Below are 12,976 nucleotides of genomic sequence, written 5' to 3' on the forward strand. Positions count from 1 at the left end.
CTTTAATGATCGGGCATCCTTTTTTTTAGAAATTACTGTATGTGGTAGAGCTGCCTTAAGCCTCTGGTGGTAGAGGATCTTGCCTCATATTTTTTCTTATTTCCTTACCTTTTGGGGGAAAATAATTTTTAAAATATTCCCCCAATGAAAAGTAAGTATGTTTCAAGAAAGTGTTGCCTGCATGTTTCTGATAGACAGTTAAGGAGACTCCAGTAAACTATTGCCAGTGATGCCCTGAGTACCCATTTAATTATTCTAAATGGATGATGCAATTCCCCTGACTGGTGTTCAGCTCTCATGCTGTTGCTGTGCTTCCAGAGGTTTGCATTTAGTTTCAAGATGGAGAATTGAAGATCGTTTCTAAGATGCAGCTTACAATTAGGATCATACTCAGATGTAATCTGAGGGTTACTTATCATCGCTTGTCTAAACCATGCAGTGTCCTTTCATACTGAAAAAAAAAATCTCAGTTCTGAGAAGCTATATTAAAACTTCTAGGCAGAGATATGTGTTTTGGGTGATGTTTACATAATCGTGAGTTTATGTAATGAGTGGGGTTGAGCAAAACCCTGTTTGAGACAGTTGTTGAATGACTGCAATGGAAAATTTGAGTATCAATAACTTTGCTTTAGGCCTAATGTTTTTGAAGGTCTTGACTATCTGGGCATAGATTTCCGTATTATTAGTGTTTGGAAAGCATGTGTTCAAAATGCTGAATTCCACAGTACCTGTCATAGGCAACTTACTACAAGGCACAGTATGAGGGTTACTTGTATTTTACTTCTGCCACCTCTGGCGACGTCTAATATATTCGCTCCTTCTCCATTTGCTGCTCAGCAAGGAAGTCAGGATCTTGAATTCCTGATAACTGAGTCTTCTTTCACGGTAATTCCTTTCTCCGTCCATGTCAGTTGTTTTCAGCTTGACTGAGCATAAGGATCAGCGTTTGCTGCTGAACAAAGGGTGATTTCAGAGTCGGGGATTGAGAGGAAACAGTTCCATAGAAAGCAGCAAAAGTCAGCAAGATGTCTTGAGTTTTCTATCCCAGGCTATTAGTGGAGGCCAGAAGCAGCGGGAAACTGCTAGAGCTGAAAGTCAGGACTTAGAGGGTTGCAGATACCACCCTCTTTGTGCAAAGTGGGGTGGATTTCCCAGGGAAATTGTGTGTCGCCTTTGTACCTAACTCCGAGCCCAGGTGCTCTGCTCTCCAGCTCCTCGGACAGGCAAGGGGCATATTTCATCTTTGTGGCAGGAGTGTGGCACTAAATCAACTCGAGTGCTTCAAATTGCCTTGGAGATCTTGTACAATGTCCAGGGAGGGCTGGTGTCGCTGCCTTACCTTGACTGATCTGGCTTAATAGCTTAACTTTCTGAGATTAATATGATGGTATCTGAGTCTGATCTCCACGCTCAGGTTTCTGTGCTTTCCATAGTTCTGGATATGGTTTTCATAACACAAAAGCTGTTAAAAGAAGTTAAATAATGTTCACTTGCTTCAACATCTGTGCGCAGTTTCCAGCCCTTGAAGTTTTTAACCAAGTGTGGAACTAAGGTAATGCACAGCACTGGTATTACTGTGTATTAATCAGAACTGAAACCTGATATTTATCATGCACGCTCTAATCAGGGTGGATTTGAAAGTGCAGAAGATAGTGATATTACAAAGGCACAATTTGTTGGCTATTTTTAGTTTAGAAAGTAATTCTGTTGCTTTTCCTTGCTTCGTCCCAAAACCTTGTGGGAATTACCATGGGAAATAAGGTAGCGCAGCTGCAAACTCTCACATCCCGCTTAGCACTGTAGTTATAAAAACTACTAACCCTTATGTGTGCTTACCAAAAGTTCCTCATTGTGGGTGGTAAGTGAGCAGAGCTTTATTTTTCTCTCCAAAATCTGTGTATTTTTTCAGGGAGCAATGGTTCAGCGGGTTGCAAGGCAATCTTGAACTTTTTGTGCCTTCACACCTTTAAGATTGCCCTAATTTTTAAAAGCTAAAACCAGAGTATTCCAAAGTGTATTCCTTTGTTGACTGTTTCCCATTAGAAACTTTCCTTTAAAGGTATCCTTAAAGATATCCATGTCTGGAAGTGGCACACGTTAAATACCCATTTGTTCTTTCCTGCATGTGCCTTTTTATAGTTATTAAATTGTTTTTATTGTTTGGTAATTTGCTTTTAAATGTTGTATACCAAAACCACTGACCAGGTTACCTGAGCTATGCTGTGAGCTCCCAGAAGGTAAACAAAGGAAGCGTTACTGGAGTTCTTGTTCTTCTCTTTCATGGGCAACATCCATTTAGAGGTTAGTTTTCTCTCTTATGGCTCCGGTAAAATTCAAGATAAGTAGCAGGCCAAGATGAAAAGTTAAAGCACGGCATAGTATTATAAAATTGTCTTTACAAACCAGCGATTGTGGGGAAAACACAGCTGAGCTTTCCTGAGCTAGTCTTAAAACTGTACATTTATTCCAAGCTATTTTTGTTTGAATTGAAAAATACAGATTGTTGGGCATTGAGTTTGCAGGTTACACCCCTGACTTAAATTTTAGAACTCTGTGGAACAGACACTGGCATACTGCTGATCCTGAACCAGTGCCTACGGATTGGATCCCATTTCTGCGGCGTTTAATTCATGTTTGCAGCACTGCTCGTGTAGCTGGACTCCGATTTGCTCCTGTGCTTGATGTGAGCTCTAGGCTGTAATGAGAGGGATAGTGGAGACTTTGCTGGAGACAGTTAAACGCTGGAAGCCTGAGCAGGGTAGGAGACTTGTAGGTTAAATCAGCTTCCCCTAGGGTAGCTATTACCTGTTGGGCACATCTCTTCGAAATCTTGAGACAAAGGAACTGACTACCATGAAACTGGAGGAGAAAAATTAGTTTGAGTGAAGCTGACTGCCAGGGTTCTTTTATCTGTGGAGGAGGATTGTCAGTTCTGATCAAACTTGGGAAAAGTTGCTTTTGGTGGTTGCTTTTTGAAGATGGTTATTATGACTTGCTTCTAATGGAGCCTGGACTAAGAAAAAGGGGCAAGATGGGATAAAAAAAAAATCCTGTTCTGTGTCCCCATTTCTCACCATTCCTCTTCAGCTGAGATGTGAACAAGAAGATAATAGAGCAGGATTCCCTGCAGAGAGAGTTTGGGTTCAAGTGTAATTGCTTTGCTTTAGCAGCTGCTTGAAGAGGTGTTTTTTGTGACTTGCACAGTTACACTGATGTTGAATTAATTGTTTGTGTGGCTTTGATCTCTGGCTGTAATCTGATAAAGCCACTGGCCAAAGGAATTAGATGTACCCTGACTTCAGCGGCCTGTAACAGGAGTATTAAACTTTAAACTGCTTAGCACGTGGTGGAACTGTTGAAGGAGTTTTTCATTGTTGTGAAGACTATCCTCTCGGTTTAAAAGGCACATGGAGCATTTAACTCGATGACTCACAGCCTGAAGATCTCTTGCTGTAGTGTCAGTACGAGCTGACAACCTGCCTTGCTCCCAAAGCAAGTAATTTCAGCACTTCATAAAAACTATGGTCGTTGAAATTAGGTGGCAACACTTGCAAGTTTGGAACAATAACAACTTGTTCCACAAAGAAAAGCTGCTTAAAGGTTGTTCAACAGTACATATCTGATACACAAGTGAGTAGGTAAAGCCTATAAACAAATAAGTAAAATCTACATTGGACTCCCTATGCTGGAGTAAAATCTCGACTCCATCCAGTTACCGTGTCAGGCTGTTAACTGGAGCTGCTGTCTGAAGCCTGTTATGGTCAGGTGATGTTGAATTAATAGGTGAAGGAAATACCGAAGATGAAGTTTATCCACAAGTTCCCTGCTACTGTTAGTCAGGTATAAAAATATATTTAGGTTTAGCACAGTCGTAAGATTGCTACAAAAATGCTTGTCTGTGACAGGTGGTAAAGATACAGTTGCTGTCTACAAAGTAGTTGAGGGAAGTCAGAGTTACTTCTAAATCTTTCAAAATCCACCCTTTAGCCAGGCGTGACAACTGTAAATGATTAGGCAAGTCTCTAAACACAGCTAATAAAGCTTTGTCTTTTAGCAAGCTTTAGTGGTTACTCTCAGAAATGGAAGGAAGAATCCTGATTTCCCATTAAACCATCATCCCCTTACAGCAGGCAGGAATTTTTGCTCAGCAGTGAACCGCAGGTGTGGATGCAGTCTTGGGTACAGTGGTTAGGGGCTTCTGAGCAACCCAACTCTCCACTAAATGTGCTGTAGAATATTCAGCTCCTGTGCCAATAGCGTTTGCTGCTGCTCTCCCCTGCCTTGTGTCAGCATGGTTTGTAAACACCAACCAACCCACTGGGGTTGGTTATGAATTTTCGTTGATGTTAGTTATTATTTTGAGGAAAATCTAAAATAGCTGCTGGCTGTTGCTTTGAAATTCCTTCTGGGTATGAGCCTTGCTACATATTGGGATGATTAAAATAGGATAATTTATTTGAAGTGTTAAGTGTGTTTGACTTTAATAAGGTAGCACAGAAAATTTACCTTCTCTACCCAAAATGAAAGATTTCCTACGTATTCTGTGTATGTTCTACATATTTCTATTCCCTTCCAGAAGAAGGAAAGTGTTCTGACTGTGCCCTTGATGAGCCTTCAGACTAGTCACCTCCTGCCAAGGCTTGCTAGGCTGTGGGCGCTTTTCGTTGTGGGACAATTGCTGCACATACCTCCAGGGAAGAGAAGTCTAGCGATATGAATTCCTGCTTGGAGTGAAACTACCCTGATCACTTAATACAGTTTTTAGTTGTATTCACAGAACGGGCAATTGGGATCTGATGGCTTTTATAAGCCTGGTGCCTGGGCTCATGACCTGTTTTAGTACTGTAAATCCTCAATTCCTTATCAGGGGGGTCAGGTTACTGAGATTTGATAAGGGAACTGATACAGCTGCTGATGCTTCAGGGCTGCTGGGGAAGAGTGGAGTTTCCCTTTTGCATGGTGGAAGGGAGTTCAGTGGGGGTTTTTGTGAGGTCTGGGGGTTTTTCCACATTTTTTGTAGAGCTGCTTGTGCCATAGGAGATCACGCCTGCCTCACCCTCAGTGTGTAAATGAGAGGAGTATGGTGTAAGTGAAGCTTGACTTTGATCAGCTGGGCTTTCAGAAATGGTGAGTGTTAGCACTGAATTAGAACAGAACTGAAGAATATCTATTGAAACAGAGTAGGCAACAGTGGAATAGGTCCATTTGTTTAATGATACATGAATGGAGTTCAAAGTCAGGTGGCAATAAGAGGATGAGAAAACTTAATTTATGAAGGTCAACATTTTAGGCTACAAGGGAGGGCAATTTGTTTTCTTTTTCTGCTTAACGAAAATATAATTGAATGGTAAAAACTTGAAAATGAAATGCATCTGTCTTGTCTTCCTTTGCTAAATCCAGTAATTCAGTCCAAGCTAAATGTAGTATCTGAGATGCCCTGAGTTACAGCAAATCTGGACTTTATATACTGCCAGGTACTTAAGAGAAGAAAAGTTTCCTTTGCCATCTATGGGTACTTAAATTTTAATATATATTATGCCTTCAGAATTTCAGAAGAAAGTCCTGGCTACTGTCCTTTAAAGTTACGAAACTTTAAGTATTTGAATAAAATGGAAATTCCTTTAGCTGTCAAACTCTCCCTGAATTTAGTGGAAGGCTTTTGTATTTGAGCTTCGAGTTAAGCTAAAGCATGGGCTGAATTTATATTTGGTTGGGAAATTGTAAAGAACAGCTATCACAATAGATCAAGATGATATATCATCTAATTGAGATGCTCAAAATACAGGTTTTTTAACTATGGTTTGTGCTTATTTGGCTTTGGACCAACAAACTCAGAGAAACTTCACTTGAAGACTGAACTGCTGAGTACAGCTGGGCAAGAAAGCACTTGAGAATGTTCTTGGCATGATAAAATGCGTAAGCAAGTTGTACCAGGTTTGCTGGCAAGCTGTGTATTTTTACACTGGAATGAATCATTCTAATGTAAATTCAGTATGAGGAGGTGCAAGAAAATATATGGACAAAAAGGTGTGTTAAAAGATGCTTGACGACTTGAGGGGCCATTTGTGCTGTCAAACTCTTGCTGTTACCAGTGAACTCTAATTCGTGCTCAGAAGTCTCTGAGCACCAGTAAAAGCTCTTCACTAAGTCCTGTGCAAGGAACGGGTGATGCATGTTTTCTCTCGAAGTGCTGATATTTTGCTGCTGATGCAGAACAAGTTTGGTACCCAGGCTGCTCTCTCTCATCCTGACTCAGGCGTTGTAGATGCAGCTGTTTTAAATAGAAGTTGGTTTTAAGTGGGAATGAGAAACAGAGCTTGCTGGTGTTAGACTGCTTTACTAATTCCTTTGCCCCCTGGGAAGTATTGATATAACTTCTATAAATTTTATTAAAAGTGGTAGTGATAATCCCCTTGGTGAAGCTTGTCTCAAACTTATAAAACGTAAAAAGCACTTTGCTTTACAGCTGGTGAAGAGGTTGGTGCTAAAGCCTCTCGTTCTTTGAGCGCATGAATATTGTCTTCCAAAAAAGATGTTCTTAAAAAATCTTTTTGGTAAAAGTTCAGGTCCAGTCATATTGTTAGGGTTCTGCATTTACAGGGCATCTGTCGGCAGCTGCATTGATGCAAGGGTTGAGGCTCTCTCCCTCTAAATTCTTCAGGCAACAGCTGGTCAAATTTGTACTCAAATCCTTTGTGGTGGTGTCATTTGTATTTCCCCTATAAAAGATTAGTGCTTACCATAGTGAAAGGTAGTTCTGCACAAGTAACTTTCAGAGGAGCAGTTCTTGGCTTTTACAGGGCAGAGCCTTTTTGCCTGGAGAAGAATTTTGGGCTCGTGTTTGCTGGAGCGGTACCACACGTCCCACTCAGGCTGAACCTCTCAGTAGGGTTCATGGCTTTGGGAATGCAGATCGTGTTCTCAGCTCAAAGAAAAAGTTTGCTCAATGGGCAGGTGTTTAAAGCACGAGCCAAACTGCATTACCTTGGCTGGTAAGAGAGACGTCAGCACCTGAGCGAGTCAGCTTTTCTTTCTGAGCAGTGACGTTTCTAACCGCCAGCTCACAGCAATGCAGAATCGGCTCAGCTTTCTGCTAGACAAGACTTGCCAGTCAGTGCCGCGGAGGCTCCCCAGGAGTGGCACGCAGACGGGGTTGCTGTCCTTCCTTGGCTCTTCTTAGCTGGGAGCTGGGGAAAGATCTGCTCTGTCCTGTCCTGCTGGCTGTGGCAATGGGGAGGGCATTGCTGAGTGCCTTTCGTTACCTCCATCCTGCAGAGGCAGCCGTGTTTCTTGGGCTTTCAGCTGTCCTGTGGCATGGTACCTAAAATTCTCCTTCCTTGTCTGTCAGTAATTGGTTATCTCTGCTTCCAGTGTACCCTGTTTTTAGGAGTATAAAAAATGTATTAATGCCTTCTTGAAAGAAAAAAACTAAAAGAAGTTTCTTAAAGGGATTAAATGGGTGAAGCAGGTGAGGAATGTACAGATTTACTTCTAGCACCAATTAAGATATTATTAACTTTAATAATTAAAGCCCTTGAAGCATCTCATTGCTTCTTGGACAATACGCTGTGGTGACTCCGAGTCGCTGTAGGTAATTCCGGCAGTCAATAACTTACCAACATACATCTTCCTAGTGAAGCACCAGCACCATTGCAATATCTTTTTAATCCTGATACAGATATCAAAACTTTCCCTCTAACTTCTGGCCAGTCAGTAGAACCCAGAACAACCTGAAAAACAATTTTTACAGTCACCACAACTTCACATTGGCAAGAGAGAGTATACACTTGTTCCTGAAGCTGCTGTAGGGATTAGGTGGTTCTTTCTCCTGGCTCTCTGTTCTTTCCCAAGCTGGCATCTGATGTTCATGTTAGTCATGTGTAGGTTTTTTTGCTGAGAGAGGTGGGTGGAAGTGGGTATTTCATAGGCTAGAAGGATTCCATGCCTGGTATGGGAAGCTTGCACTGTTTGCAAATATATGTAAACATTTGAGCGTAGCAAAAGGGAAGCGATGTGTTCCACCTAACTCCAGCCAAACCAGGCAGCCCTGTGTCCCTCCTGCCCCTCCCTACCCTGTGTTAATGCTGTGCCCGTCAGACAGGCCAGCAGCGCTGCCCCTTGAAGTTTTGTGTACCGCTGACACAGTGCTTAACCCTGTGGCATCTTGACTGTCTGCTCCGTCCCAGCCATTGCTGACCCTTTGTATTTTTTTTTTTTTTTTTTTTTTTTTTTTTTTTTTTTTTGAGAAACTATTTCTCAACTATATTTAGCAATCCCTAGTGGGGATTTGCAGAGGATATTCAGCAAAGGAGCAGTAGTTGGTCATCTGTAGTTGCCAGTTCTGTGTGTTGGGTTTTTTGTCTTGAAAGCCTGATCAAACTGTGACTTTGGGGAGGCAGTGCCAGGAAGAGAGGTGATTGGAGCAGCCATAGTCTTTTTATTTCCTCTCCTTACAGAAAGTGCAGCACTGAGGGGCGGGAAGGCTGTGACAATGTGCTAACAGACAGTGATGGGACTTTGCTTTGCTCTGACTGTTGGCCACTACATTTCACGTGTGACAACTTGAAGTTATTATCAAATTCCTAGTTACAGGTAGGCAGCTATCACTAATGTTGGCAGGACATTTTTCTGAAAGACTTAAGCTAAGCAGAGAAAAGTAATCAAATGACTTTTGTAATGGCATCAATTAGAAGAAATCATGCTGTTAAACAACAGTAGCTCAGATTTGTACTGCCATGTAGCTTGTAGGCAGACTCTCTGGAGCTGGCCCCACTTTATCTACTCACTGTTGCGTGAATGTGCTTTAGCGTAATTCAGGTTTTGATCAGTCTAATTTATTGTTTTATTACTTTCTTACAGGCAGGCAGAAGTCCTGAAGGCTGACATGACAGGTAACTGCCTTTATTATACACTCGATCTCACTGTTAATACTTGAGTCCTGGTTTTGTTTTCCTTTTGTGTTCCTTATGCTAAGAATTCTCTGGAAAGTGTGTTCTTAAAGTTGACTTTGAGTGTTTTAAAGCATTTGGAGGTGCAAGTCACGTCTCTACTCCTCTCCCAGAGACTTCTGTCCGGACTACCACAGAAACTGGTGCACTTGGGGTTAGCAAGGATCTGGATCGTTTTGAGAAACCTGGGTGATGGCAATGTTGATGTGGACACTACCACATGTGTTATGAAAGTGCAGCCTGTAGATGCTACAAATGGTGATTTAAGCCCTATGTGTTTATGGAAAATGGAAATGGTTTATATCAATGTATCAGCCTACACTGGTGTAGTCCCCATAGGAACATTATAACTGCCTGGATCTGTCTGATCCAGCAGGAGTGGTCACATCAGCAGCAGAAGAGTTTCCCTGGGTTGAGGCCCATCCCTCGTGCCCCCGCAGCCCCAGCCTGGGTGATTCTACAAGGCATGGGAAATGAGGGAGCGGGGAGTAGTGTTTGCATTCACCCTGCGTGTTGGAAAGCAGACAGCTACCAAGGAGTTAGAAAATGGCAAGTGTGTGGAAGTACTTGCCCACAATGTTCTCCTAAATACCAACAGTGCTGTCTCCAGGGACTGTCCTATTTAGCACGCCTCGATGGATTTATTTTCTGCTAATTCAGGCTACTCTGGAAATATTTTTAAATTAATCCAGTGGCAAGAAGTTCTGCAGCTTAATGACTTACAGAGAGTCACCTCCTTCCATTTGTTTGGGGTTTTTTAGATTGCCAGCTGCTGACTTTGCTCGTGTCTAGTTCTGGTGGTGTAGGAGACTGATCAGTTGACCAGTGATCAGTTAATGCCTAGTCCCTCTGTAGTTCTTGTATTTTGCTGTTGAGATAAAAGCGGGTGTTTGGCATTGGATATCTTACACTGTGCTAGGCTCTTTGAGTGAGTGAAAAATCATTTGGAATAAATTCCTTAGTCCAAAAGTTTATTACTAAAACTCCTGTGTCTTTACTTTTTCTTTTTGTCACTCAGATTCAAAACTGGGTCCAGCGGAAGTCTGGACGTCCAGGCAAGCTCTACAGGACTTATATCAGAAAATGCTAGTGACCGATTTGGAATATGCCTTAGATAAAAAAGTGGAGCAGGACCTGTAAGTATCTCAAATTTGTATGTATATATGTAATCTGGGCTGATGAGCAGGAAACCCTGAAACTTCCGGACAAGCAATTGTATCGTATGAAATGGTTGTCGTCTTTCCTTTAAAATGTGGGACGAAGCACGGGCACGTGCTGCAGAGTTGACGAAGAGCACTCCATCATTCCATGGGTTTGTATTTTACTTCTGGCAATTAGCAGCCATATCATGCAGGAGTAGGATTTGAAACAGAAGAGAGAGAAGAAAGAAACATCAGTCTTCTCTGCAGTGCTGGAAGGGCTGAAGTTTGCAGTTTCCAGAAAGGAGAACATTTGCCTCGTGTAATCACCTGAGCAAGGTCTAGCAGGAACTGAGTAGCTTCCAAAGACCCTCATTTTAAGCGCTCTAAGGTAGGGCTGGGCAGAGGGAGGAGTATCAGGAGAGAACTTTTCTTAATGGGCCATGAGCACGCTGGTATCAGGGGAAGATCCTGCTGGGTTTTCTTCATTCTCTGTTATTTAAATGCAGATATGGGTTGTAACAGGTTTAGTTAAAAGAAGCGTGTAGTTCTTCAGGGGAAGCAGGGTGAGTAGGCTAGCTGAGTTGTCCTGTCCCTGCCCCTCTCCCCCTGCTGAATGGTTTTTATACCCCACATTCTATTTTTAGAAGAGAGATCTATGCTGCCTGAAAGAAAAAAATTACAAGCAAATATTGATGCTGTTACAGAGTTAGCTATACAGTATCAAGGCCTGTTTCCCTAGTCATGAGAGGTGAGGAAGGGTAGTTCTTCTGCATTTAGTATTGTTTCTAATCTGAATGGTGCCTGAATTTGAATATTCTTCATTTCCATGTCTGATGCTACGTCATTAAACCGTTCTTTCCTGTTGCTTCTGCCATCTGCGTAAGACATTTCCAAAGTAAAAAGGAAGTAATCTTTTTTTTTCAGTTGGAATCATGCCTTTAAAAATCAGATCACGACGCTACAGGGTCAGGCAAAAAACAGAGCGAATCCAAATCGGAGTGAAGTTCAGGCGAACCTTTCTCTGTTCTTAGAGGCAGCTAGTGGCTTCTACACACAGGTGAGTGGCAAAAAATACATCTGCTGCAGTGTGTTTGCATGGCCTGGAAGCAAACATGCTTCAGCCTTACGCTGCTTCTGTGTGGGTGCTTCACAAAGCTTCGGCTGTGAGACCTCCTGTGCTGCCCCAGCAAATGCCCAAGAGACGTGAGCTCCAATGTCATACCAGTAAACAATCTCTTTGAGAAAGGCTGGAAGGATTGGATTTACGTGGGTAAACTCTGTTTTTTCTCTTAGAAGTAGGAAACTATTGCTGTTCTGGTTCAAGCAGTGTCCCTTGCTTTAAGTTCCTTTCTAATAGACTCTGCTTTAAAGCCTAAACCCCACTGCTTTGGGTAAGATGAAAGGTCTGTTTAGTCCCTAGTCTCTTGATTCTGGCTTGTTGTCTTCTTGAGCTAGTTTGTACCTGAATCATCTGGCTGTTAGGAGGTCTAAGCCTTCAGCAACTCTCTTCTTGAAGCTGTTTACTCTGGTCTCTGCAGTCATGAAGAATTCTAAGTCTAAGAGTAACAATGACACAAAACCCAACAAACATGTTACTCGATGTTTTCATTCTACTCTTAGCTCTCATTTTTCTGTCATTTCTCTCAAAATTCCCATTCACTACTGTTGTCCTAATTCCATTTTGACAAATGTGAGGCTTTCCCTATATAGCAAAGGACAGACAAAGATAATCGGCTTTTTCTTGGCCCCAGTTATTCAAGAACAGAAAGTATGTGCAGAATTCCAAAGCGCAGGTGCCCTGAGGATGTGTGTGACAGCTTACTGTTCTGTACTTTGTTCTGTCTTCCTTCCTTGTAACTCCTATTGCTGATGGTGAGCACCCGGTTAATGTTTGCCAAGAACTGTCTATGTACTACAAACATATTTGAATACAGCTTTTTTCTGAATAACACCTAACTTAGTGCCCACCATGGTGGTGCATTTAAGTGGGGTGGTTGTCTCTGGGAGTATCATGTAGCATTTATGATCAAGGCTCCCAGGCTTTCAAGCACATCTTCAAGTCTTATTTTTATCACCAATTACATAGAATTGAAACATCGGTTATAGCAACTTGTCGTCTTCTGAAGCAAAACTGTATTGTTGTTGAGTGCTCTTTTGCTGAGGATCTTTTGTGAGGTTTTCAGTTAATTGCAAAAGGGGTGTGATTCCTGGTCATGTATTTATTCCTTACTGCCAGTTTTTGGCCATACTCTTTCCAGTGTTAGATTTCAGCTTGTAGATGATGGAGAATGGTGTATGATAATGGCCTTAATAAAGATAACTTACCTTTCTTTCAATTTTTTCCCCTTATTTGGTGTCTGCTTCAGCAGCATGGTCACTGCTGAATCCTCAGTCTTAAGCAGTGGTCTGACTAGACTTTGTCGTGGCTGGTTTGCATTGTCTTCAGGTTACAACGTGCACGGTGGGTTATTCTTACTGTATCAATTCCTAGTTTGATTCTGAGCATCTGCAAGGAAACTCCAGGGTCTTTTTTTTCCAGAATCTGTGTGTTTACCTGGGTTTTTTTTCTCCCTTTGGCATTGTTTTTTGGAAAGCTTTGTATTTGAAGCAGCCAGTTTGACAGGCTGTGAATTGGTTGCTGAGGGTTTTCTACCATCTCCACCTTCATCTCGCAAAAGCCTTGTTCTTCCCTGCAGTGTATGAGGAAATTTTGTTCTTTTTGTGTATGACAGCACAGACTGTGTCGTCTTTCTCTGTTTGCTGTGATGTTAATCGTCCCATTTTTAGTCAAAACATATTGCTCAGGCAAGATACCAGCTCTCCAGCTGTGAGGCCTGTGTAAATGACACCTTTGAAAGATAGCATGAATTCTCCTAATTCAGCGTG

General features: G+C 42.0%; 1 protein-coding gene across 4 annotated transcripts in view; it reads left to right on the plus strand.

The window, feature by feature from the left end:
* The first annotated feature begins 8,866 nt into the window (after positions 1-8,866).
* SMG7 (SMG7 nonsense mediated mRNA decay factor) overlaps positions 8,867-12,976 on the plus strand; it is a 29,120-nt gene continuing 25,010 nt past the window's right edge. For 3 of the 4 annotated variants that reach the window (XM_010136163.1, XM_010136164.1, XM_010136165.1), the window contains exons 1-3: positions 8,885-8,891; positions 9,967-10,084; positions 11,015-11,147. In XM_010136163.1, the coding sequence (XP_010134465.1) occupies positions 8,885-8,891; positions 9,967-10,084; positions 11,015-11,147 (258 nt within the window). Of the gene's footprint in view, positions 8,892-9,966; positions 10,085-11,014; positions 11,148-12,976 lie in introns of all 4 variants that reach the window. The other variant, XM_010136166.1, reaches the window with a different exon arrangement.

The sequence above is a fragment of the Buceros rhinoceros genome, unplaced genomic scaffold, assembly GCF_000710305.1.
Source record: "Buceros rhinoceros silvestris isolate BGI_N320 unplaced genomic scaffold, ASM71030v1 scaffold35655, whole genome shotgun sequence".
Taxonomy (NCBI): Eukaryota; Metazoa; Chordata; class Aves; order Bucerotiformes; family Bucerotidae; genus Buceros; species Buceros rhinoceros.